This window comes from Equus caballus, chromosome 1, assembly GCF_041296265.1.
Source record: "Equus caballus isolate H_3958 breed thoroughbred chromosome 1, TB-T2T, whole genome shotgun sequence".
NCBI classification, from domain to species: Eukaryota; Metazoa; Chordata; class Mammalia; order Perissodactyla; family Equidae; genus Equus; species Equus caballus.
Window position 1 is genome coordinate 171189295 of NC_091684.1, and position 23481 is coordinate 171212775.

Sequence of the window (23481 nt, forward strand, 5' to 3'; positions counted from 1 at the left end):
ATAAGTAAATCCACAATTATAGTCGAAAACTTCAATATCCCTCTCTAAACAATGTATGTAACCACTAGATTAAAAACAAAGATATGGAGTGCCAGCCCTGGTGGCCTAGTGGTTAAGTTCGATGCGCTCTGCTTCAGTGGCCCAGGTTCAGTTCTGGGCACAAACCTACACCACTTGTATGTCAGTGGCCATGCTTTGGCAGCGGCTCACATACAAAATAGAAGAAGACTGGCACAGATGTTAGCTCAGTGACAATCTTCTCAAAAAGAAAAAGAAATAATACAGAATATATCCTCTGATCATAATGACAGCAAACTAGAAATCAATAACAGAATGATAATAGGAAGATATGCAAACACTTGAACATCAAGCAACACAAATCTAAATAGTCCATGGATGAAAAAAGAAGTCTCCAGAGGAATAAAAATTACATTGAATCAATAAAAGTGAAAATACAACACATCAAAATTTGTGGGACACAGCTAAAGCAGAACAGAAAGGGGGAAATGATAGCAGTAAATGCTTACACCTCAAGAAACTAGAAAAAGAGCAAAACAAACTCAAAGCAAGCAGAAAAAGGGAACAATAAAGATAAGAGCAGAAATAAAAGAAATTGAAAGTAGAAAAATTGACCAAAAAAGTGAGCCTTTAAACAGATCAACAATCTCAATAAACCTCTAGCAAGACTGACAAACAAAAAAGGGAAGACACATATTACCAATATCCAGAATGAAACAGAGGATATCACTACAGAGCCCACAGACATTAAAAGGTTAATAAGAGGACAGGTCAAACAACTCTACACAAATAAATTCAACAACTTAAATAAAATGGACAATGCCTAACAAATCAAAAACCACCCAATACAATCTAGATAATAGATAACTGAGTTCCTAGCTTAAAAATCCTTAAAAGTAAACGTCTAAATCTAGATGGTTTCAGTGGACAATTCTACAAAACGTTTAAATAAGAATTTACACCAATTCTACATAATCTCTTCAAGAAAATAGAAGAAGGAAGCCTTTCCAATTCATTTTATGAGGCAAGTATTACCGTGATACCAAAGGGGGGGAAAAACCCAGCAGAAAAAGACCATACTGGAAAAAAATCCTCATGAATATAGACACAAAAGTCTTCAACAAAATATTAGCAAACAGAATCCAACTGTGTATAAAAAGAATTATGCATCATGACTAAGTGGGGTTAATTCTGGGGATGAATATGGGTTCAATATTTGGAAAGCGATCAATGGAATCCACTATATTAAGAAGCTAAAGAAGAAAGTCACATACAACAGTATCAACTGATGCACAAAAAGCACCTGACAAAATTCAACACTCATGAAAAAAAAGCTCTCAGCAAGTTAGGAACAGAGAAAAATTACCTCAACCTGATAAAGAGCTTTTGCAAAAAAACACACAACTGATATCATACTTATGGTAAAAGATCAAATACTTTCCCTCCTTAAATTGGGAACAAAGTGAAATGTCTGCTCTTACTACCCTTACACATCATAGTACTGGGAATTCGAGCCAGTGCAAGAATGTAAGAAAAAGAAACAAAAGGCACACATATGGGAAAGGAAGAAATAGAACTATCCCTATTTGCAGATGACATGACTGTCTAGGCAGATGAATCTACAAAATCCTCACTGAATTGAGAAAATTCATTTCTCAATGAAGCTACCAAAGAAACCTCCTCTAGGAAGAAGAGTTCAGAAAGGTTGCAAGATAACAAGATCAAGATATAAAAATGAACTATATTCCTATATACCAGCGATGAGCAGGTAGAAACCGAAATTAAAACGCATCATTTGCAATTGCTCCAAAATACTTGGTGTCAATCTAGCAAAACCTACACAGGATCTGTATGCTCAAAACTACAAAACATGGATGAAAGAAATAAAAGATCTAAATAAATGGAGAGACATACCACATTCAAGGATTGGAGGACTCAACACGGTAAAGATGTCAATTCTCCTCAAATTGATCTATAGACTCAACATATTTCCTATCATAAGCCAAGTAAGTTTTTTTTACATATAGACAAGCATATTCTAAAATTTATATGGAAATGCAAAGGAAATAACTAAAACAAATTTGAAAAAATAAAAGAATAAAGTGGAAGAATCATTCTACCAAATTCTAAGACTTTCTATATAGCTACCGTTAATAAAAGTAGGGTATGGACAGATGGATAAATACATTGATCAATGGAACAAAATACAGAACCTGGAAATAGACCCACACATGTGTGCTCAACTTCTTTCTTTCTTTCTTTCTTTTTTAAGGATTGGCACCTGGGCTAACAACCGTTGCCAATCTTTTTTTTTTTTTTTTTTTTTCCCTGCTTTATTTCCCAAACCCCCCCCCCCCCCCCCGGTACATAGTTGTATATCTTAGTTGCAGGTCCTTCTAGCTGTGGGATGTGGGACGCTGCCTCAACGTGGCCCAACAAGCGGTGCCATGTCCACGCCCAGGATCCGAGCCCTGGGCCGCTGCAGCGGAGCGCGCGAACCCAACCACTCGGCCACGGAGCCAGCCCCAAACTAACTTTTGAGAAAGGCGCAAAAGCAATTCTGTGGAGGGAAGATAGGCTTCTCAACAAATGGTGCTGGGGCAATTGAACAGCCATAGGTAAAAACAAATAACAAGAAAACCTCAATCTAAACCTCACATTTCATACAAAAAATAATTTAAAATGGATCATAGAGTTAAATGCAAAAGGGAAAACTATAAAACTTTTTAGAGCAAACAGGAGAAAATCGTCAGGACGTAGGTCTTGGTGAAAGTCCTTAGAAATAACACGAAAAGCATGACCCATAAAAGAAAAATTGACAAATTGGACTTCATCAAAATTAAAAACTTTTGCTCTTTAAAAAGGTCTAAGATAAAAAGACAAGCTACGGACTGGGAGAAAATATTTGCAAACCATCTGACAAAGGACTTGTATCTAGAATGTAGAAAAAAAACCTCTCAGAACTCAGCAGTTTAAAAAGAATCCAACTATAAAATGTACAAAAGGCATGAACGGACATTTCATCAAAGAGGATATATGGATAGCAGATAAGCACATGAAGAGACAGTCAACATCATTAGCCACTAGAGAAATGCAAACAAGCAAACAAAAACTAGAAAAAAAAAACACAACAAAATAGAAAACCACTACATACCTATTAGAAAAGTGAAAATAAAAACTAGTGACAACCCCAAATCCTGACAACAATGCAGAGAAACTGGATCCCTTACATACTGTTGGTGAGAATGTAAAATAATACAGCAACTCTGGGAAAGTTTGGCAGTTCCTTATAAAATAAAACATATACTTACCATATTACTCACCAATCACCACAGTCCTAGGTATTTATCCCAGAGAAATGAAAACTTACGTTCACAAAAACTCATATACAAATACTCATAGCAGCTTTATTTGTAATAGCCCAAACTGGAAACACCCCGAATGTCCTTCTTTTTTTTGAGGAAGATTAGCCCTGAGCTAACTACTGCCAGTCCTCCTCTTTTTGCTGAGGAAGCCTGGCCCTGAGCTAACATCGTGCCCATCTTCCTCTACTTTATACATGGGACGCCTACCACAGCATGGCGTGCCAAGCGGTGCCATGTCCGCACCCGGGATCCGAACTGGCGAACCCCTGGGCCGCCAAGAAGCAGAAAGTGCAAACTTAACCGCTGTGCCACCAGGCTGGCCCCGTCCTTCAACAGATGAATGGTTGAACAAACTGGTACATCCATAGTAATAAAAAGCAAAAAGGAACATGTAATAACTTGGATGGAATCCAAGGGATTATGCTGTGGGGCGGGGAGGCCATTCTGAAAAGGTTACATACTGTATGATGCCATTTATATAACTTCTTGAAATGGCAAACTTACAGTGATGAAGAGCAGATTAGTGGTTTCCAGGGGTTAGGGACAGTAATGGGAGGATGGGGGACATGGTGTGACAAGGGTTCTTTTGTGGTCATGGGACAGTTCTGCATATTGATTGTGCTGGTGGTTACATGAATTTATACATATGATAAAGTTGTGCAGAACCACACACACACGAGCGCATGTAGAAACTGGTGCAATCTGAATAAGGTCTGGAGTTTATTAGTAATGTACCAGTGTTTTGACAAATGTACCACGGTAGTGTTAAGATGTTAATATTAGGGGAAACTGGATGAGAAGTATACAAGGAGCTCTCTGTACTCTCTTTGCAACTTTTCTGTAAACCTAACATTGTTCCAACATTAAAAGGTTATTTAAAAAAAGCAAAACACATTTTCTTCATGTGACATCATTGCACATCTACTAGAATGGCTAAAATTAGAAAATAGCAGGTAGGCAAGGGTGTGGTGTAATACCAAGGGTGTGGTGTATATCTTTATCCCAGTAATTTCATTCTTAGTTTTATACTCAACAGAAATAGACACATACGTTTAAAAAAAGACATACTCTAGAAGGTTCATAGCAGCTTTATTCATAATAGTCAAAACTGAAAACAGCCCAAATGCCTATTCACAGAATGAATAAATTGCAGTATATTTATACAATGTAATACTATCCAACAGTATGAATGAACAAACTACAACATGCAACAATATAGATGAATTGCAGGGACATATGTTGAATCGAAGAAGCCAGACACAAAACACTACATATTATTCTATCTATTTAAAGTTTTAAAACAGGCAAAAAGAATTTATGGTGTAGGGTAACAGATGTCCCTGGGATGGTGGCAGAGTGTGACAGAAGAGGGCATGCATGCATGGGGCTTCTATAGTGCTGGTGATTTTCCACGTCTTGCTTTCTTGCTATTTTGTGCACGTATGTGTTGTGTGTGTGAAAGTAACAGCTGTACACATGATTTGTGCACTTTTCTGTATGTAAATATCTAAAGTTTACCAAAAGGCAAACAAACACAAAGTGAGATACCACTACACACTCATTTAAAAACCTAAAATTAAAAGGATGGCGCTGGAAAGGATGTGGAGCAACTGAAAACTTCATTTACAGTTAGTGAGAATATAAATTAGTACAATCACTTTGGAAAAGTATTTGGCAATATCTATTAAAGCTGAATATATACATATCCTATGACCCAACAACTCCACCTGATTATACACCCAACAGAAATGTGTACAAACGTGTTCTCAAAAGACATGTTTAAGAATGTTCATAGCGGTATTATCCTCAATTGAGAATAATCCAAATGTCCTTCAGTGTTGCTGGAGCCTTGTAAGATCAGTTACAGCCCGGAAGTGCAGGGAAGTTAACCTCCTTGCGGCATCCCTCAGTCAAGGGGGAACGAGAGCCAGTGGATTAATAGTCCAGCCTCCTGCTCTCCCACCCTTCAGACAATTCTGACAAGTATCATGAACCCAATCTCAATAACACACCTTTATATTGGCTTTTCCTCCTTAACTGTCCCTCTCTTCCCACTTCCTCACTCCTGTCTCCTGGAATCATCCCCCAAATACACTACTGCATCCAGGTATTTCTCTCAGGGGGAGCCCAAACTGCAACAATATGATACTATTCCATCTACATATAGTTCAAAAACAGACAAAAACTTTTATGGTGATAGAAGCCAGAGTAGTGGTTACCTAGTGAGGTAAGATTGGAGGGGGCAAGGCTTCTGGGGTGCTTGTAATGTTCCAGATCCTGATCAGGGTGGTGCTTAAACAGGCATGTTCACTTTGTACATCTTCATCACCCTGTATGCTCAGACTATATGCATTTTGTAGTACATGTGTATATTTTCATTTTAAAAATTAAAGAATTCAGGTGTTGAGGAGTAGGAGAGCTGCTCACTAAGGAGAGAGTGAGCTTTGTAAGAGAAATTGGACTTGAAGGTACTGACAAACAGGTTAATTGCAAAGACCACACCCATCTTTTGTGACTAAAGCCCTCTCTCTCTCATCCTTGGCATCAGACACAGATTATTGAGGGATCTGTTGGAGGCTGACATTGGTAGAGGATTGTGAAACATTACAGCGAAGGTAGGGGCGCTGAAATCCACCTATAAGAATGCACCCCCTTGAGACAGGCACAAGGCATTACATTTCTCCAGGTGTATTGTGAGGAATCAGTTCTTCAGCCTTGTGTGGCATTCCTGCTGCCTGCTTCCAAGACTGTCTTACCCACACTAACCCTTCCCCACTTCTTCCTTTCCCTTTCCCAATCATTCATTCAACATATATTTATGTTTCAGACACTATTTTTAAGCACTTGGGATATATTGGTGAACAGTAATAGATGTGGTTCCTGCTCTCATTGAGTTCCACTATAATAAGAAAAACATATTAATCAAATAATCATACAAATTCATTAAGTGTGACTGTAATTAGTGCTACAAAGAGATCCCTGGTTCAATGAAAGCATGCTGGCCTACCTAAGAAAGGCAGGGGAGGATTCCTGGAGGAAGCAACACTTGAGCTGAACTCTAAGGATGAATAGAAGTTAACCAGGGAGCCAAATGAGCAGAGATAGAGGAGAGCCTGGGGAGTAGGAGGGACGAAGAAAGGTCCAATACGGTTGCAACAGGAAGCATAAGGTAGAGGCTGGACAGATGGGCAAGAGAAGACCACTTATGGCCATGTACACTATGTTAAGAAGTTTTGTCGTCATGCTAAGGGCAAGTAAAGCCAGAAGGATTTTAAGCCGAGAAGTGCCATGATTGTGTATATTTTGAAAAGATCACTATGGCTGTTGTGTGGAGAAGTGATTAAAAAAGGATCACCGTGAATGTGGGTATACAGGAGGGTATTGCACTAGGCTAGGAGCAAGGTGATGGTAGCTTGGACTGGGATGGTGGCAGTCAAGACAGAAATAAAACAACTGAAGATATTTAGGAGGCACATGAACTTCAACAGTAGCTATAAAACATGGCATCATCTTTATTTCTGAACAGAGCAAGTATAATCATGTGTTTCATCAGTTAGATACAGGAGGATGCATTTTGTTAACCTTGGTTGTTATTATTTCACTAGCACATTTCTTCTTAGGGAAAAAGGTATGTGGCCACGTTGCAACTAAAAGATGCCTGGGATATTCTGAATCTGCTAAGTACAAATGTTGCTCAAGGAGAGAACTGAAGCTTGCCATGAAGTTGCCAAACGGGAGAGGGGCATAGCTATGGAATTACCAATGGGAAAACACACCAAAACAGGGCTCTTCAGATACACCAAAGCTAAGACAAAGCTTCCCAAGGTCTGGAGCGATCTAGGGAAAATGAACCTTTGAGTTGTTTGCACAAAGACTGCAGATCCCTCGGAAAAGTGAGGGACTCCGCTGGGGGGTTAATATTTTGAAGGAAAAATGTGTATCCTTACACTCAGGTGGTGCTTAAGAGGACAAGACAGCATAAACTTTAGAGTGCTGCCAAGTGCCTGATTCACGGGCTGAGGGGGAGATGGTAGGACCCTGCGTATGTGTGTACTCAGGTAGTTGGGCCCCACCAGGAGAATGGATCAGGATTGTATGTTCAGGTAAGAGGGAATGAAAACACTGACAGTAAACACTGAGGCCGTCTCCAGAGGCAGTCAGATAACACTGAAAACTCACTTTCTAGTGAGCATGCTGCTAGACTTTCCCTGGGAGAACAGATTCTACCAAGGACTGCTCCTCCCTTTGCCCAAGTCAGAGAGAGCTGGAAGACCTCTAGCGGGAAAAACGCTGAGGGTCAGTCCACGATGGAGGACCTAGCAAAGACAGCGGAGACTACCGCATCATTTCCAGCAGTTATGCAGACAACTTTCTGGCAACTAAACCCCAGCAGCTCCTGGAACAGCTTTTGTGGAGAGTGCAGAGAAAGTTCTAGGAAAAGGGGAGGTTAGGCTGGATGAGGAAATTAACAAAAAATGGTAACAGGTTTCAACTAGAGAGAAGAATATTGTGGGGGAGGTTGGGCAGGCAGTTGGCTCTAGCTAGCTATTTAGCAGACCACCTGGCCCCACTATAAACCCTCTGATTGGGATAATTTCCCACAGCATGGCCAAGAGGGGCTTTGAAGTATCTCATTCACACCTCCGGAGCAAGTATCCTTTAGGGCAGGGGAAAAACAGACAAATAAAATGCATCAGACACCAAGGCTTCATGGGCCATCGGACGATTTCTAAGTCTGAATGGGAACTAGTAAAGCGGTTAACCAAGGACGAGGCTGGAAATGGGTGGGATTTTTCTGAGTCATTGAACTTGACAGGTAGAGTTTTTTGTTTTGCCCCCAACTTAGGTCCCAAATTCACACCAGAAATTCATTATTGTGGCTTGTGTGAGTCTGCAAAGGTGACTCAATCTGTGTCACTGAACCCCTTTCACATTAATAAGTCCTTTTGGGAAAGACCAGTCTTTCTTTCTTAGGACACTCTTGCAAGGACGCTACCAGGTGCTTCTAATGGGCCAGGCAGACATCAAGGTAGTACCAGAGTCGTGTCATCAAGGGTAACATCCTGAGCCAATCCTTGACATCCTAGTGATTAAAGTTCGGCACTCACTGCTTCAGTGGCCCAGGTTCACTTCCTGGTCAAAGAACCACAACTCCTGTCTGTTGGTCGCCATGCTGTGGTGGTGGTTCAGAGAACTAAAACCACTTAAAACTAGCATGTGGAATCATGTACCGGGGCTTTGGGGAGCAAAAAACCGAAAGATTGGCAACAGATGTTAGCTCAAGGTGAATCCTGAAAACAACAAAGTAATGTCCCACTAAAGAGTGATTTTTACAAGATTTTTGTGAAGTTTATGTTTGAGGTGGAAAAATGGTTTAAAATAGGGGTTCTGGGTGCCCTAGAAAGAACTAAGGAAAATGAGTGGAAGACTGTCTTCCTTCTACATTTCCAAAGCCCAACCACGTTGCATGAAACAGCAGCATTCCAGCTTCTAGCCAGGCATTCTTCAGTGTGCTTTGCCACTATTAGTTCTACGAACCACTCTAGTATTCAGTGTACAGAATGGAAGGAAAAATGGTAAAGGTATTTTTCCTCTTTTGGTAGGAGAGAAGGTGCTGTAATCATAGTCTGTTACCATAGTTTGGAAATAGTTTTGTCACTTTCTAGGATTAAGGATGTGGATTTAAAGACACCATTTCCTCTCCCAAGGTCAAAAATCCATGGATGTTAAGTCAGATCATAGGTTGAAACATTAACTCAACCATTTAATAACTATGGGGCTTTAAGGAAGATACTTAGTCCTTCTGAAACTCTTAGAAGAATTACTACTTCCATATGTATGTAATAGAATTGTGTGAGAATCAAATAAGATTGGTATATGTTAAATGTTTGCCCAACATAACGCCAGACGCAGAGAAAACCTTCTGTAAATGGTAATATTTGCATGAGCCTTGGGCACCCAACTGACAAGATGGGTTCCCACTTAAAAATGTATTTTATCCTGCAGGAAGCATTGCTAAATGAAGGCGTGAGCCAAATGGAATAGGCCGGCAGTTGTAGATGTCCTCATACTAGGGAAGTCTTCAATGTTAGGATCTAGGACCTAGAAACACATATTTTCAATGAACTGAGAACATGAAACATTTTGGAAAGAGTCACATTTGTTCACATAAGTTTCAGTTAGTAATCAGTATCTGTATATGTTTAGAAATTGCTCAGTATTCACTACTACTACACTATCCAATAAGGTAGCTATATGCTACATGTGACTATTTAAACTTAAATTAAAAATAAAATTTAAAATCTAATTCTTCAGTTCACATTAGCCACATTTTAAGGGCTCAGTAGCCACAGGGCTACCATATTGGTCAATGCATTATGAAACATTTCTATCATCATAGAAAGTTCTGTTGACAGTGTAGTTTTAAGAGTGGTAGGCAAATCAAGTTTGGCTTACTTTAACAAGCTTTCTGGCAACCTCAGAGAACAAGATTTTGCCTCTCCTTCAACCTTATTTTTTTCCTGAGGAATATTGGTACTGAGCTAACATCTGTGCCTATCTTCCTCTATTTTATATGTGGGACCCCTGCCACAGCATGTCTCAATAAGCAGTGTATAGATCCACTCTCATGATCCAAACCTGCAATCCTCCAGCTGCTGAAACGGAGCACACAAACCCAACCACTACACCACTGGACCAGCCCCTCTCTCACTTTTTAACCCAGATGCCTCGGAAGGTGCTTTTCCTATCTTGGCCATAGATTTCAATGTAGATTACACCCTCACCCTTTCACCAGATGCTTGTTTTTTAACTAGAGCATACCACCATGCTTTCCTCTCTTATTGCAACTGCAAGCACTTGTCTTAACCTACTCAACACTGGCATTCTTTTGCTAACTTCCTTATTAGCCAGTCACCCACAGACATCCTCTCCGAAAACTGTCCTTTCATAACCCTTCCACTTGATTTAGCACTTTTGCCTCTTGGTGCAGTGGCTCTCCATGCTAGTAGCAAACTGAAATTAAGGAAGCTTGAAAAAGACTGATGCCAGAGTCCCAACTGCAAAGACTTAATTGGTCTCAAGTGCACACCTGGGCATCAAGATTTCTAAAAGCTCCCTTGGTAGTTCTAATGCATAACTAAGGTTGAGAACCACTTGACAACTAATTCGGTAATATACTAATAATTATTGTAATTACAATTTTCAGGTTTGTGAAAGGCCTGTAGGAGTTATTTTTGCACAAACAAATTTTTGTCAGACCTTCGGAACATCTTACTTCCCTCAACCTCTTTTATTTGTATGACACCTTAAAAAATAATCTGGCATGCTCAGGACTGGAACTGAGAGCAACATGCCTTTTTATTCCCATTCACCTTGGGCTTCAACTCCTCCATGTTAACTGCTGTCTTTTTGACACTCACCCCATTACACTATCCCTTCTCTATTTCCGTAACGTTTTGTAGTTCTAATTTGAGCAGTGGGGGAAAGAGTCCCACCCTAGCTCACAACAGGGCTCTAACTCTTTAATACTCTGAACAGGTCCTGCTTTTCATAGTTGGGTTAAAAAACCTTTTCTTTTTATTAACTTGAAAGTTACCAATACAACCACATATTGTTTTGAGGCTTTCTCCTTGATTTATTTACTTCATTAGAATTGATTTGATTAATAAAAATTTAAAATTCTCCAACATAGTGCTCCTTATTAGTGTAATAAACACCACAGTATGATACCTGTTCTCTGTGAGGTACAGCACTGATGTAGCCAAGCGGGGTTCTTTAAAGTCACTTAGATAACCCATATTCTGTATACTATATGTAACTCATTTACTGATCACTACCATTTCTATGTCATATCTATGTTTACTACTGTAAATTGGTTTCCTCGAGTTATAGGGGTCTTTTTCTTTGATCCCTCTAAATTCAGCATTTTCTTGGTCAAGGTGATCTGAAGTTTCCTCATATTAAACTTAAAAGGTTGACTGTCAGTAGGAAAGATTATGTGGCTAAGTCCCTCCTTTTCTCAGGCAAAGTCAATAATGATGCTTTCTGGTTCTCTCCTGAAAATAAAATTAGTGCACTGGTGGTCAGTCAATGATGTCCAGGACAGCCACATGTTCTCAGAACAAAGTACATCTTTCAACTGGTCTCACTAAACACATAGCTATTTCCTATTCCCCAACGTACCCCATCATTTCACCTAGGTTACCTAAAAACACTAGTACTTGTGATGTATTATTTGTCATCTGTTTCTTTACTTTCCATATCATGCCCCTTGGCTTTGCTTCCCCTAGCTACTCAGTCTTTTTGAACGAACATATTGCCGCTAAGTTGTCCAGTAAATTCTTTCACTGACATTTTATAGTTACCGTATGACTCGAATAATGGTAATTTTTGTTCTACTCCTTCCACTATATTCTCATTCCTCATTTGACTTGTTCATTCCCTTGCAATTTACCATAATCTTACTGTTCCACTTTGTATTATTTTCCTTTTCTGTTATACCTAGTTCCCTGTAAAACAAAGGCTTTAAAACACTCTGGTACTAATCTTATAATCCTTGCAAGTTTAAGATGTTGGGGTAACATCTGAAGTGAAATCTAGTGGGAACCCTACTTTCAAGCACTCCAAATTTGTCATCCATTCCAACCTGATACGTTTAAGTTAGCTCCTTTCATTGGTGAGATAGTAGCAATTTAGAAAGTACCCCAGCCAGTGAGCTCCAAATGTTCCATCAAAATTATATAGCATAAGAAAGAAATGTTTCAAAGTGATTTTTTTAATCATCCACCTTATCATTTGCCTTCCAATATTCACTCGAAACTGCATTCTTGAAAGCCTCCAGGCTATTTTCTTAGATTCATGGAATATTGAGAGAAAATCCACTGTCCTGAATTTTATATCTAATAAATGCATTCACCATTTTTCACTTTAAACCTTACTTCCACTGAATCGTGTATACAAGGCCCCTGTCTTTGAGATTGTCAAGTTACCCAGAATTCCCTCTAAACAATTATTAGCTACTCCAAAACTGCCAGGCCTAATCCTCTGCCTCTGTAATTTCTATTGGACCTACTCTAATCTCATTTCTCAGAGCCCAGGGTTAAGTAACACAATAGTGACTATAAGTCTACCATTTGATCAATGTCTTTAAGAATATTACCCTCTTTTTAAAAGCCTGTAATATCTGCGTTTGATTAGATTTCAAAAGACACGTAACTATACACTATTCACTTTGCTATAGTTTTGGCCTAGGGGCCTGAATTTCAAAGTACCTGTGACTATGCAAAGATAGAGTACTATTCTCTTAGTTACATGGAGATGGTTAATTCATAGTAGCCTGAGACCTAGAGTGTGAAATGACTCTTCCCAATCAAGACAAACTAGAGATATCTTGATATTTTATCAATAACCCTGTGTGTGTATACAGATTTTCTAAGAGCATGTATCTTTTCTTTAGCTATTAAAACTGGTTTACCAGTTTCTGTCGATACTTGGTTTCATACGGAATTAAAATTAAACACTTTCAGGCCTAGACTAATTGGTCCAGTATCTTTTAAATACTGATGGCTAACATTATAATCTTAAACATGTTTTATTAGCATTTTAGAACTCTGACCCTTTCCTATAGGCATCCAGTTTATATTCCCGCCATGAATTACAAGCTAAAAGTGACTTTCTGTGACATATGAGATCACATAAACTCAGAAAACAGCGTAGGTAGAACTATTTTTGACCAAACTAACACACAAAAGGTACTTTTATACTGTAGATCTGGGATCCAAGGGTAGTCCGATAGTTCAGTCTCTTCTATTCTGCTCTGTTATCTGTTACATAAAATGACTTAGGAGATCCTTATAAATATGACATGATTTCTGCCCATAGGAGGCTAGATATAAATGCCTTTGCTGCATGCTATGAAACAGCAGCAATGTTCTGGAGAATCCAAGGTTTTTGTAAATGATAAGAGTTCAATTCAAACTAAACTAACTATGTTTTTGTCCTGCTCTGGTAGAAAAACTGAAGTATAAAACAAATAAACTGGACCTTCTCAGACTAGGCAAGCATCACAAATCTGGAAGCTGTTTAATAAATCCATTGTTACAAGTTTGGGTGCTAACTAGTACCATGCCTAAAAATCACTGCTATTAATCAAGTGGGGGGGGATATCAAAAAGTAGTTCATATGGATTAACTAACTGAAAGTAAACTAAGTGTATAACCCTCACTATGTTCTCAGTTACCTGGGAATGCGCAGACTATATAGGAGACCAGGAAAGAAAGAGCTTTCCTATTTTCAGTAATGTTGTTGAGGCATGGATTCAGAATCCAGAAGGTAACTGGGGCTATAAATAGCAATTAAGAGAAGAAAATAGAAGTTTCCTTCTCTAGTTGTTTCAATTTTCCGAAAATCTCGACATGTTTGTGCCTCTTCTATTTAAGGACAAAACAATTTAGCACATAACAAAAGTCTCAAAAAGGGTGTCAACTGGACCACAAAGCATTGATGAGAAGGCTTAAGTAGTTCTTGAACTTTTTCATTTGGGTATAAAAGCCCTTCTGCAAAAGAATCTCCACTCCACATCAAAGTTCTTGTCTCCTTAATGCAACACCCACCCCAATGAAATATAATTTGAGTAATGTATGTTGGTATGCATAATGATTATGACTCAAGGAAAAATACATCTACTACATTCTAGGGGTTTTGTAGAGGCCGCTGTGAAACAAAGAACTTGAAGTAAACAATTATAAAATACAAAAATAAAAAACCAGGGTTTTTTTTCTCCAAATTCCTGGTTTAATAAGGACTTGTTTATTTTGAGAAAAAAAGGTCTCAAACATCAGGCTGTTCACAAAAATAACCCACAGTATCAACTTTAGAAAACAAATCTTAAGACTATTACACTAATTATTTTTCTAGAGGATGCATTTGACATGCCAACTCTCATTCACAAAAATACATTGTTACATTTGTGTTGAACAGCCCCACACAGCACTCTTGTGTGGGGTATAACACACATACCTCTAACTCAAAGCTGCTCTCAAGGTGCTACTCAACTAATGAGATTGCCTTTGCAGTTAGGGAAGCAACTACTGAACTCATGTATGAATGGAAAGAACTGTACTCCCTGCATAACAAGAGATTATTTTGGAGACAGTTGATAAAAACCATACATCCTTTTTATTGTTAAGTCATAAAGAGGTATCAAAATTAAAAGCAAAAATTACAGGGTAAGACTTAACATAACTACTAGGAGCGTCAAAGGAAGTGAAAATGGGACTAGGCGCAGGGCAATATGAATTAATGAACATGGGAAGGACAAGGATGGGGAGAACAGTGAGCATGTGCTGAAGATACTAGGGGAGAGGATCTGGTGAAAATTTTGATCTTAGACAAGCGCCTAGGTAAAGAAATAATGGGACAAGATTTCTAAACCCCACTATGTGCTTAAGAGTCATCCTCGCCATTGGCGCTGTCTCTGTCATCCTCTCCTTCCTCAGCCTCTTTTTCATCATCCTTGATCAACTCCAGCTGTGAGAAACAGACACAAATAGGATGGAGTTAGAGGCACTCCATGTGTCCCTGATCCCCCCTCCACCACCTCTTTCTTTCCTTTCCCGTGGTTTTCACCTGGTCATCCCCCCGATCTTCATTATCATCATCATCCAGTAGGTCCCCCTCCTCAGCAGAGTCATCTGCACCCCCCTCAGACTCCATCTTCACATTAGTCTCATCTTTCTTCAGGGAGCTGCTGCTCTGCTCCTCTTCTGACTTATCATTCTTCATCTCTACTGGGGATGAGAAGGACAAGTCTGTCTAGGGGCCAAGTAATGTCCACAGGATGTAGACAATCCCCACTAATGATCATAGAACTGCAGCACAAGTCTAAATCCTCCCACACAAATGCCCTTCCCAATTCAAACTTCCCAAGTTTCATAATCAATTGCCTTATATCCCAGTATTCCAACATACACTTTCAACTAACTTAGGTAACTAACCCAACTTTACACCCAACAAGCAGCAGAACTATTTACCTGCTTGTTTGCTCTGCTCCTTTTCAATTTTTTCCAGGCTTTCCAGCAGAGAATCCACCTTTTGTTTTATCTGGGTCAACTCCTTCTTAATGGCCTGAAGGTCATCTCCTTTCACTTTAATACAAAAAAAATCCAAGATTAGAATCAAATGTACCAGAAGCTACCAGTTACCAAACACATTCCCACTAGACTATATAACCAGCAGCCAATGTCTCTGGGGAGAAATGGAGCCAGTCCCGGACTGTCCCAGTAACGAGGACCTTCGATCTTTTAGTTGGTAGTCAAAAACTGAACCTAATGTGCTTACTCCCTCAGCAGCAGTGTTCTGACTTCTGTAGACCTCAATTCTATTTTTAAGCACTTTCTGTACTGCTTTACTGACTAACATTATTTCATAAATTTAGTAAGGTGCCTCAACTCCCTAAAGTTTAATGACTTTTTCCAAATTACCAAAGTCTTAGGGATAGAAGGGAGTTAAGCGTTGGCCCCTTAATCACTATCTTCTCTTCCATTATTTTGATTACGCAAAACCATTTGTACAAAAACTGATCATTATTAGCTGCATTAACTAATTTCCCTATTTCAACACACAAGAAATATCAGAATCATCACAAAGCTGCAATAATAATACATACACTTTCCAGACTTGGAAGAAGATCCTCGCTGTCCACTCTTAGAATTGAAGCCACTTTTGCCCCTTCGTGAGGTGTTTCCTGATACACGCTGGCGTTTTGAGGGCACTACAGCCCGAGCAATAGGAGGAGGAGGAGGAACACGTGCTGGGTAACTGTACATCCTATTGCGTAAAATGAAAACAAAATTTCTTCACAACCAAAATTAAGTTAACAGATCCAAACAGCGGTGATCCAAACTTTTTACTAAGTTACTTTCATTCAAAAGGCCTTTATTCTTCAGTAATTTTAATACTGCAGTTATTTTTCTTTAAGAAAATACTACGTATACATACTTATACCCAATGATATGGTTGGCTGGCCTTATGCACTGGATACAAAAGGTTCCCCTGTAACTATGGCAGGATTAAAGAACACTACTTTTAAAATAAATGGCCTTTATCTTGATCTTACTCTTTTCATAACCATATAAAATTGCCAGTGTTAAAAGCATTTTTGCCCTATAAAAACAGCCATTTCATATTTGCCAGCTGGGAGGAAAATACCACTAGCAATTTTAAAAACATTTAAGCATAAGCTCTACTCAAAGTTCCAAGGAGCAGAGAATATTGTCTATCTTGTTCACCATTCACTAGTGCCTAAATCTACTGCCCAGCACACACGTAGCTCCCCAAAAATCACTGGTCGTTCAACTGCTGCTTCCACTGGATAAGTATCCCAGTGATTGCTAAAGAAACACCAAAAAGAGAGCTTGGTACTGACTCTTACATTTGTAAAGAAAAAATTCAAAATACAACAAAAAACTTCTTACATGGACATCAGTTCTAGAAACTCTCTACATTCCATGTTATTTTTACAAGAGCCTGTGGCAGCACAAGAAGGTTAAGACACAGCAGTAGGAAAAAAAAATTTTGTTAATTCCAGTTCTGCACCTTTTTAGCAACTAATTTAACTGCAAGGCCCAGGTGTTCTATAAAAAACAACCTATCAACTGCTGCTCTGCCTAAGTGGAAAGACTTTAATGAACAAATGTTATGTATTAAACAGCTCCGAAATTTTATAATTCATATACAACGTGATGACTCCCTCTTACATATCTCATTAGTAGCTAGTCTTCTCTGAATTTGTAACAGTCTCCAATCCTCCTAGTAGTGAAAACATTGATTTTACAAGCTCTCATAGATAATTCTCTCTTCTGCTCAACCCAGCTTAATCTAAAATGTTTCTTCCCTACTTTAACAAGGTAATATTTTATCTTTTCTAGGAGCGGCTATGAGAGGAACATTTCCCTAAATTAACAAAGAGCACATGTACAGTGCCAGACAAGTGAGGGCAGGATTTACTAATCTTCACTTAAGCAGTCTTTAGTCACTGACCACTTAACACTTTTCCCCTCGAAGCACAGGATAAACGTGCCATGAGTCAAAGACTCAACAATGTAGTAAAAGTTACAAAAGCACTCACATTACGTTTTGTTTTAAGCTCCAATAAAGAATACTTTTAAGTTTGAGTCACAGGAAAACAGAAAATTTATGATTCAGAAAGCAGGAAGCCCTTAGAGTTTCTACAGAGGTTTCTTCCCAGTAGACAAGCATTAGCTCAGCTGTTAATTAGTCAGTTTTAATCTGTTTATGGAAATTAATGCAAAGATACTTAGTAATATTTTATTATCAAGATTATCTTCCATTTTTACATAAAGCTTTTCATCTTTTGGCTCAAAATTTTCCAAAGTATAATGATTCAGAAACTACTCTCTTTTGTGCAAAATAATGATACTTTTAAAACAATTTCTGGAGGTAAACAAAAGTGAGGTATCCGTATCTTTGGGCATGAACACAGCTCATGCCCCAGCCCTGTTGGATTCTGAGATCTAACCTACCTCCCAACTCACTCACTCACACCACATCAATGTCTCAACCAATGAGCTAGCCATTCTAGATTCCATAATACTTCCTGGCACTAGAATTTCCTTTTGAACCATACTATTTCAGCTGACTCAGATCAGATAGTCACTATAACGAAAATGAGGCAAGAAATGCAGTTTATTTTCAATCTACGTAATGGTCCCATGAACACAAATGGGAGTCAAACGCTCTAGTTCTTGGACAAAAAATATATTTCAAAAGATCAACTGGTAATGCTGAAGGGCTTTTAGTGCCACCTAATTAACTCCTGCTCAGGCAAAATCGGACTCCTGAAAAACCTCTCAAAGATTCCTCTAAGAAAGTTAAGTAACCTTGCTTTGTAGACTTTGCCTTGTAAAATGTCAAAGTGCATGAATGTGAAAACATAAGGAGGAGAAAACCATAGCTACCGAGATAATGCTTAAAAGTCAAAGGGATAAGAGAACAGCTTCAAATTAAGTAACCATTTTCCCCATGAGAAAGCCATACAGTAAATCACATTGAGCAACAACAGCTGTGGATCCCCTACTTATAAAGCCCACGTCACTAAAAAGTCTTCATGAAAGTTTCATTATTACCAGAGGAACAAGCACTAAACCTTAAGAGAATACGACTGCACCCTGAATCAGGAATCTGGACACTACATGTTGGCATAAAATCTACTCCAGAATAAAAGGGAATTAAAATACCATTTTGAAGAAATGAAAATATTTCTGGATGCACTTTAGCTAGCTTATTATCTGAACAGGTAAGACAAAGAATCTTGATCTTAATCTCCGAGCTAAAACATAAGCATTACAAGGCATTTATTAAATACACAAGTTGTCAAAGGAAAGCCTCTTAAATGACTAAATATAACACAGTGATCTTCTTTGGGTCTCAAAACCCTTGATTAATAATAACACAACTCAATCACTAAACCAAAGTAGAAACAACTACAATTAACATAGTAAAAATATACATTCTCCTGAATATATCTAATGTACAACAGCTGTTTCCTCTCTTAAAAAATAATTTTAGGCACATTAATTATAAAATAGGTAATTCTAAAAACCAACGGTCAGATATTGTCGCCCACAAAAATTTGAATAAAAAATGCCACATGAAATAATTTATAGGTGAGAGCAATCTAGTAAGATTACTTCCCCCCAGTACAATATTTATCAAATTCAGTTTAAATATGCAATCCCATTATAATTTCATTCAAGTGTTAGGAGGTATTTTCTTCTGCCTCATTTTTCATCTACAATGGAAAATTTTCAAGACACAGATTTTCCTGATGCCTCTGATTTTCCTAGAAAGGGACTGATTTTACAGGCTACTATGTTTGGGATTCAGAATGTCTGAGAATCCCTGAAATTGTCTGTTAAGATTCTGTGAATGTACCTATTTACAAAAAGTTAAAAATCACTGATAGAGAAATTGAGGAATATTCCATTCCGTCTGAGCTAATCATGACTAAGTCTAGAATACCACGTGCTCATTTCTGAGTAACATGCTTTTATATATTTAGAGAGGGACAGAGAAAAATATGTGCAAATTCACGATGAGATACAAAAGGAATGATTTTAAGAAAGTAAATATCTCAATGAATATGTAACTGTAAAATATAGTCTGTGGGATATATCTAGAGGAAACCATGGAAAACAATGTGACATAATTGCAAAAGTTACTTACGGAGTTTAAGAACCAAAAGAGCAGGTTTTTCCATTCTAGCTCCACTAATTACTAGTTAAAAGAACCCCCAAACTGATGACAGATACCTGCCTCACTCTGTCGCCACCAGGACTCTCTATAGATTAAACTGTTCAAGAATCAAGGCCTTCAGTAATTGGTATCTTTGAACATTATAAAATGTATTTCTGGATATTTCTTTCCCACTCCTTATAAAATCTTCGATGAAACCGTATTTCAACGATTTACACAACTATTTCCCAATCTCTTTAAAAATTACCATAACTTTTTCACTGGACTGTAGATCTATAGTAGAACCCCTCAGTAGAGTTTTTAAATCTTGTCACCCCTTTTTAACGTGCTAATAATTAACACAATGAAATTATTTTAAATGTAGAAGACTATGGTATAAAATTCATTTTAACATATAAACACTTACTAAAAACCAAAAAATTTTAAAGTTAACCCTAAAGTAATTTAAGTGTATTTCTTTAAATCTCAAAGCTTTATTCTATTTGAGTAGGCTATTGACTTTGCTTTAATTATGTAAGAAAAAAATGTGCTAAAAATGACTGTAACATGTTTAATTCAGGTTTACATTAAAATGAAACCACATGATGTCAAAAACTTACCCCCCAAAACCTGTATTCATGATGTAGTTGGAATTCTTGCTTTTGTGCTTAAAAATAAATCAACTAGCTACATTTTTATAATTTGTTTAATTTCTAAATAAAGAGACAACTTTAAATGCTATTTGTAGGGACCCCTCCACAAACACGTTGCCTTGGTGAGTCTGGGAGAAGCCAAACTGGATAAAACTGTTAACTTACACTTGTTTTGCTAATTCAATTTATGGATGGAGTGCTAATTACCAAAGTAAATGTGCCCACTTGCACTTTATGTTCCTTAACTTTCTTCGTGCTGCCTTTATCCAATGGTTGTCAATTAAAGATCAGATTATCTGCATGAAAGTCAAAATGAAAAACAGCAAGCACTGCTCACCTAAATGATAAAGGGACTAAATGGTAAACCAGTATGCTCTATAGGATTATTCAATATATAGGGGCACCTAAACTATTAAATTTTAAAGACAACACAATTACGTAACTAAAGAAAAAAAAAGAAACACAGATTATCACCTCTGTGGGTTTAAGAACCCTGCCTAAAGAACAAAGATTGAGGCTGAAGAACACCACATACATTCCTACTTAGAAAGAGCAGCAATCAGCAGCCCCTACATATGTAGAACTAATGGTTTTGTCATCTTCTTTCAAAAAAACATTGTTGATATTAGTAATTAGCGGCACTTCTGCAAGTTCAAAGATACAATTTGACTGAAAACCGTACCACTGATTGATTTACAGCACCTTTGCAAGACAGGAAAAAACCAGTAAATTTACACACTCATTTTAAGATGCACCCAATTTTACAAATTTTAAAGTATGAAAAGCTGCACCTTAAAATTAAGAAAATATAGTGAATTGTCTTGATGGATTCATTGGGGAGCTATGTTAACACAAAATTAGATGTTTTATGGGAAGACACTTCCTAAATGAAAAATAATCTGGGCAATAATATGCAGGTTGCTTTGAGTCCTAGATTCAATTCTTTCAGAAACAGGACTGGACCCAAGACTATGTTAAGAAAAAAAAAAATTAATCCCTGGCACTGCTTTCGTTTATAAAGCTTTCCATCCAGGTGATAATCTTTTCTAGACTCCTCAATTTCAAAAGAATTATAACATTACTTATTTGTCACGACGTTCTCAAGAAATTTTCCAAAAATAATGTCTTAAACTGTTAGTGTGGTCCAACGCCTGTTTTTAAAAAGCTGAAACTATATTCCAGTATTTATCAAGAATATTGTTTATAGACCATATGTTAAGAACATATAAGCTTATTCCTATATTCTCATTTATCAAGCCAGGTCAGAAGAGTAGACTTCTCTCCTTTCACTTACAGTAAGATTTCTTTCAAGGAGTTGTCTGAGAAACAGATTTGTGGCTACCAGGGGATGGGTGGAGAGAGGAGGTGACTACAAAGTTTCTCGGTGAATTTATGGGCAGTATGGAAGTACCTTGATTGTACAGGGAGACACATGGCTATGCATGTCAAAATTGTATACCAAGAGTAAATTTTACTGTACATGAAAGTTTTCTATACTGTCTCCAATTTCTTTCTTTTTACTCTCTCTTGAATCTCCTTGTAAAGTCTCTGCCTCCACCATTATCAAAACCTACCCTTGTCAAAGTCACCAAAGATCTCCACTTGCTAAATCAAAGGGACATTTCCAAATCCTATGACTTGAACTACCAATAACATTTCTCGGTTCATCCCTCTATAGTCTTTGGATATGTATTCATATAGCTTCCAGGACACTTCGTGCTTCTGATTTCTCTCCAATTTTTTTATTTGTGGCTTTCTCAATCACCTTTGCTCCTCATTCTCATCTCCTCAGTCTTTAGAAGTTGCAGTTCTCCAGGGAACTCTATTTTCTATCTCTACTCATCCAGCATCATGGTTTTATGGACCTATAAGCATATGAGTACTGTAGTCCCATATAAACAACTGCCTTAACATCTCCCAAAGTGGATGGAGCTTAACTTAACATCTCCACAACTGATTTGTGAACAGTCATCCCTCACCCTAGTTCCTCCTATGTTCTTCCCCATCACTATTTCCATAAATTCCAGGTCTCTACTTGTCCAGGCCAAAACTTTGGTGACATCTTTGATTCCTCTCTTAGCCCTCACATTGACCTGTAAAAAGCAAATCTGTCTGTATTAACTTCAAAATTCAACTACTTCTCATCACTCCCGTTTGCCACTGCCCTGAGGCTTGCCCAGATGACTGCTTGTCTAGATAATTCCATGGGTCATTTATTATCTATTCTTAGAGTAATCTTGTTAAAACGCAAATAAGATCTTACTCCTCTGCTAAAAACTCTCCAACGACTTCCCATCTTATTCAGAGTAAAAATTAAAGATATACAACACCTTAACATGCTCTATATGATGTATTCAACCCATCCATCTTCTCTGAGGTCATCTATTTTCCACTATAGTACTCCTGGTGCACACAACAATGCCTCATAGTGCCATCTTAACAAGTACTTGTTGAGAAAATAAGTGACTTTCCTAAACTTGCCTCCAGGAAAGAACTTATCACAAATCCTATTATCAATAGGTAACAAACCAAACCTATCCTTGTAGCTGGAAAGCCAGGGGGACAGGTCTGCCTTTTTTTAGCTTTATAAAAACCAATGGGAGAGTTTTTCCTTAAGAAAATAAGATAAAAGTAAATTGAATATAATTACCTACCACAAAATTGAATCTTTTTTCAAGCTATTTATTACAAAATAAAAATCCTATCTTGTGCCTGTAATGGATGTGATTTGAGACCGTCATGTCATACTTGCTGTAAGGAAATCACAAACACAAATTTCCATAGATGAGTTTATCCAATAATATTTTTGTACCCCATTAATCTGTTCCCCTTGCTGAACTCCACTCATCTCACAGGAATAACACATTCATCACTGTAGGGTAATAAAGGTCCTGGGAAAACACTTCATCTGCCTGAACAAGTCAAACTCTATTTGATGGACTTTGTTTCTCGTTCCTAGAGTACAGTTCTTAAGAGGTATCAAAAGGGTACCTTCTTGCTTTCCCTGAAAACCAACATTACTGCCCTGGATATTCTTCCAATACTCCTTGTCAGCTTTGTTCAAAAACCAGTCTGGGTTCTCTAATTTCCTGCCTAAAGAGCAATCTTTTTTTTAAAAAAAAGATTTTATTTTTCCTTTTTCTCCCAAAGCCCCCTGGTACATAGTTGTTTTTTCAGTTGTGGGTCCTTCT

At 37.9% G+C, this 23481-nt stretch overlaps 1 protein-coding gene across 40 annotated transcripts in view; it reads right to left on the reverse strand.

The window, feature by feature from the left end:
• Positions 1-14169: 14169 nt before the first annotated feature.
• HNRNPC (heterogeneous nuclear ribonucleoprotein C) overlaps positions 14170-23481 on the reverse strand; it is a 50533-nt gene continuing 41221 nt past the window's right edge. For 22 of the 40 annotated variants that reach the window (XM_014733783.3, XM_005603204.4, XM_014733788.3 and 19 more), the window contains 4 exons: positions 16051-16211; positions 15416-15529; positions 15012-15172; positions 14170-14912 (listed from right to left, as the gene is read on the reverse strand). In XM_014733783.3, the coding sequence (XP_014589269.1) occupies positions 14829-14912; positions 15012-15172; positions 15416-15529; positions 16051-16211 (520 nt within the window). In that variant the 3' untranslated portion in view covers positions 14170-14828. The remainder of the gene's footprint in view (positions 14913-15011; positions 15173-15415; positions 15530-16050; positions 16212-23481) is intronic. The other 18 variants (XM_070240253.1, XM_070240179.1, XM_005603205.4 and 15 more) reach the window with 1 other exon arrangement.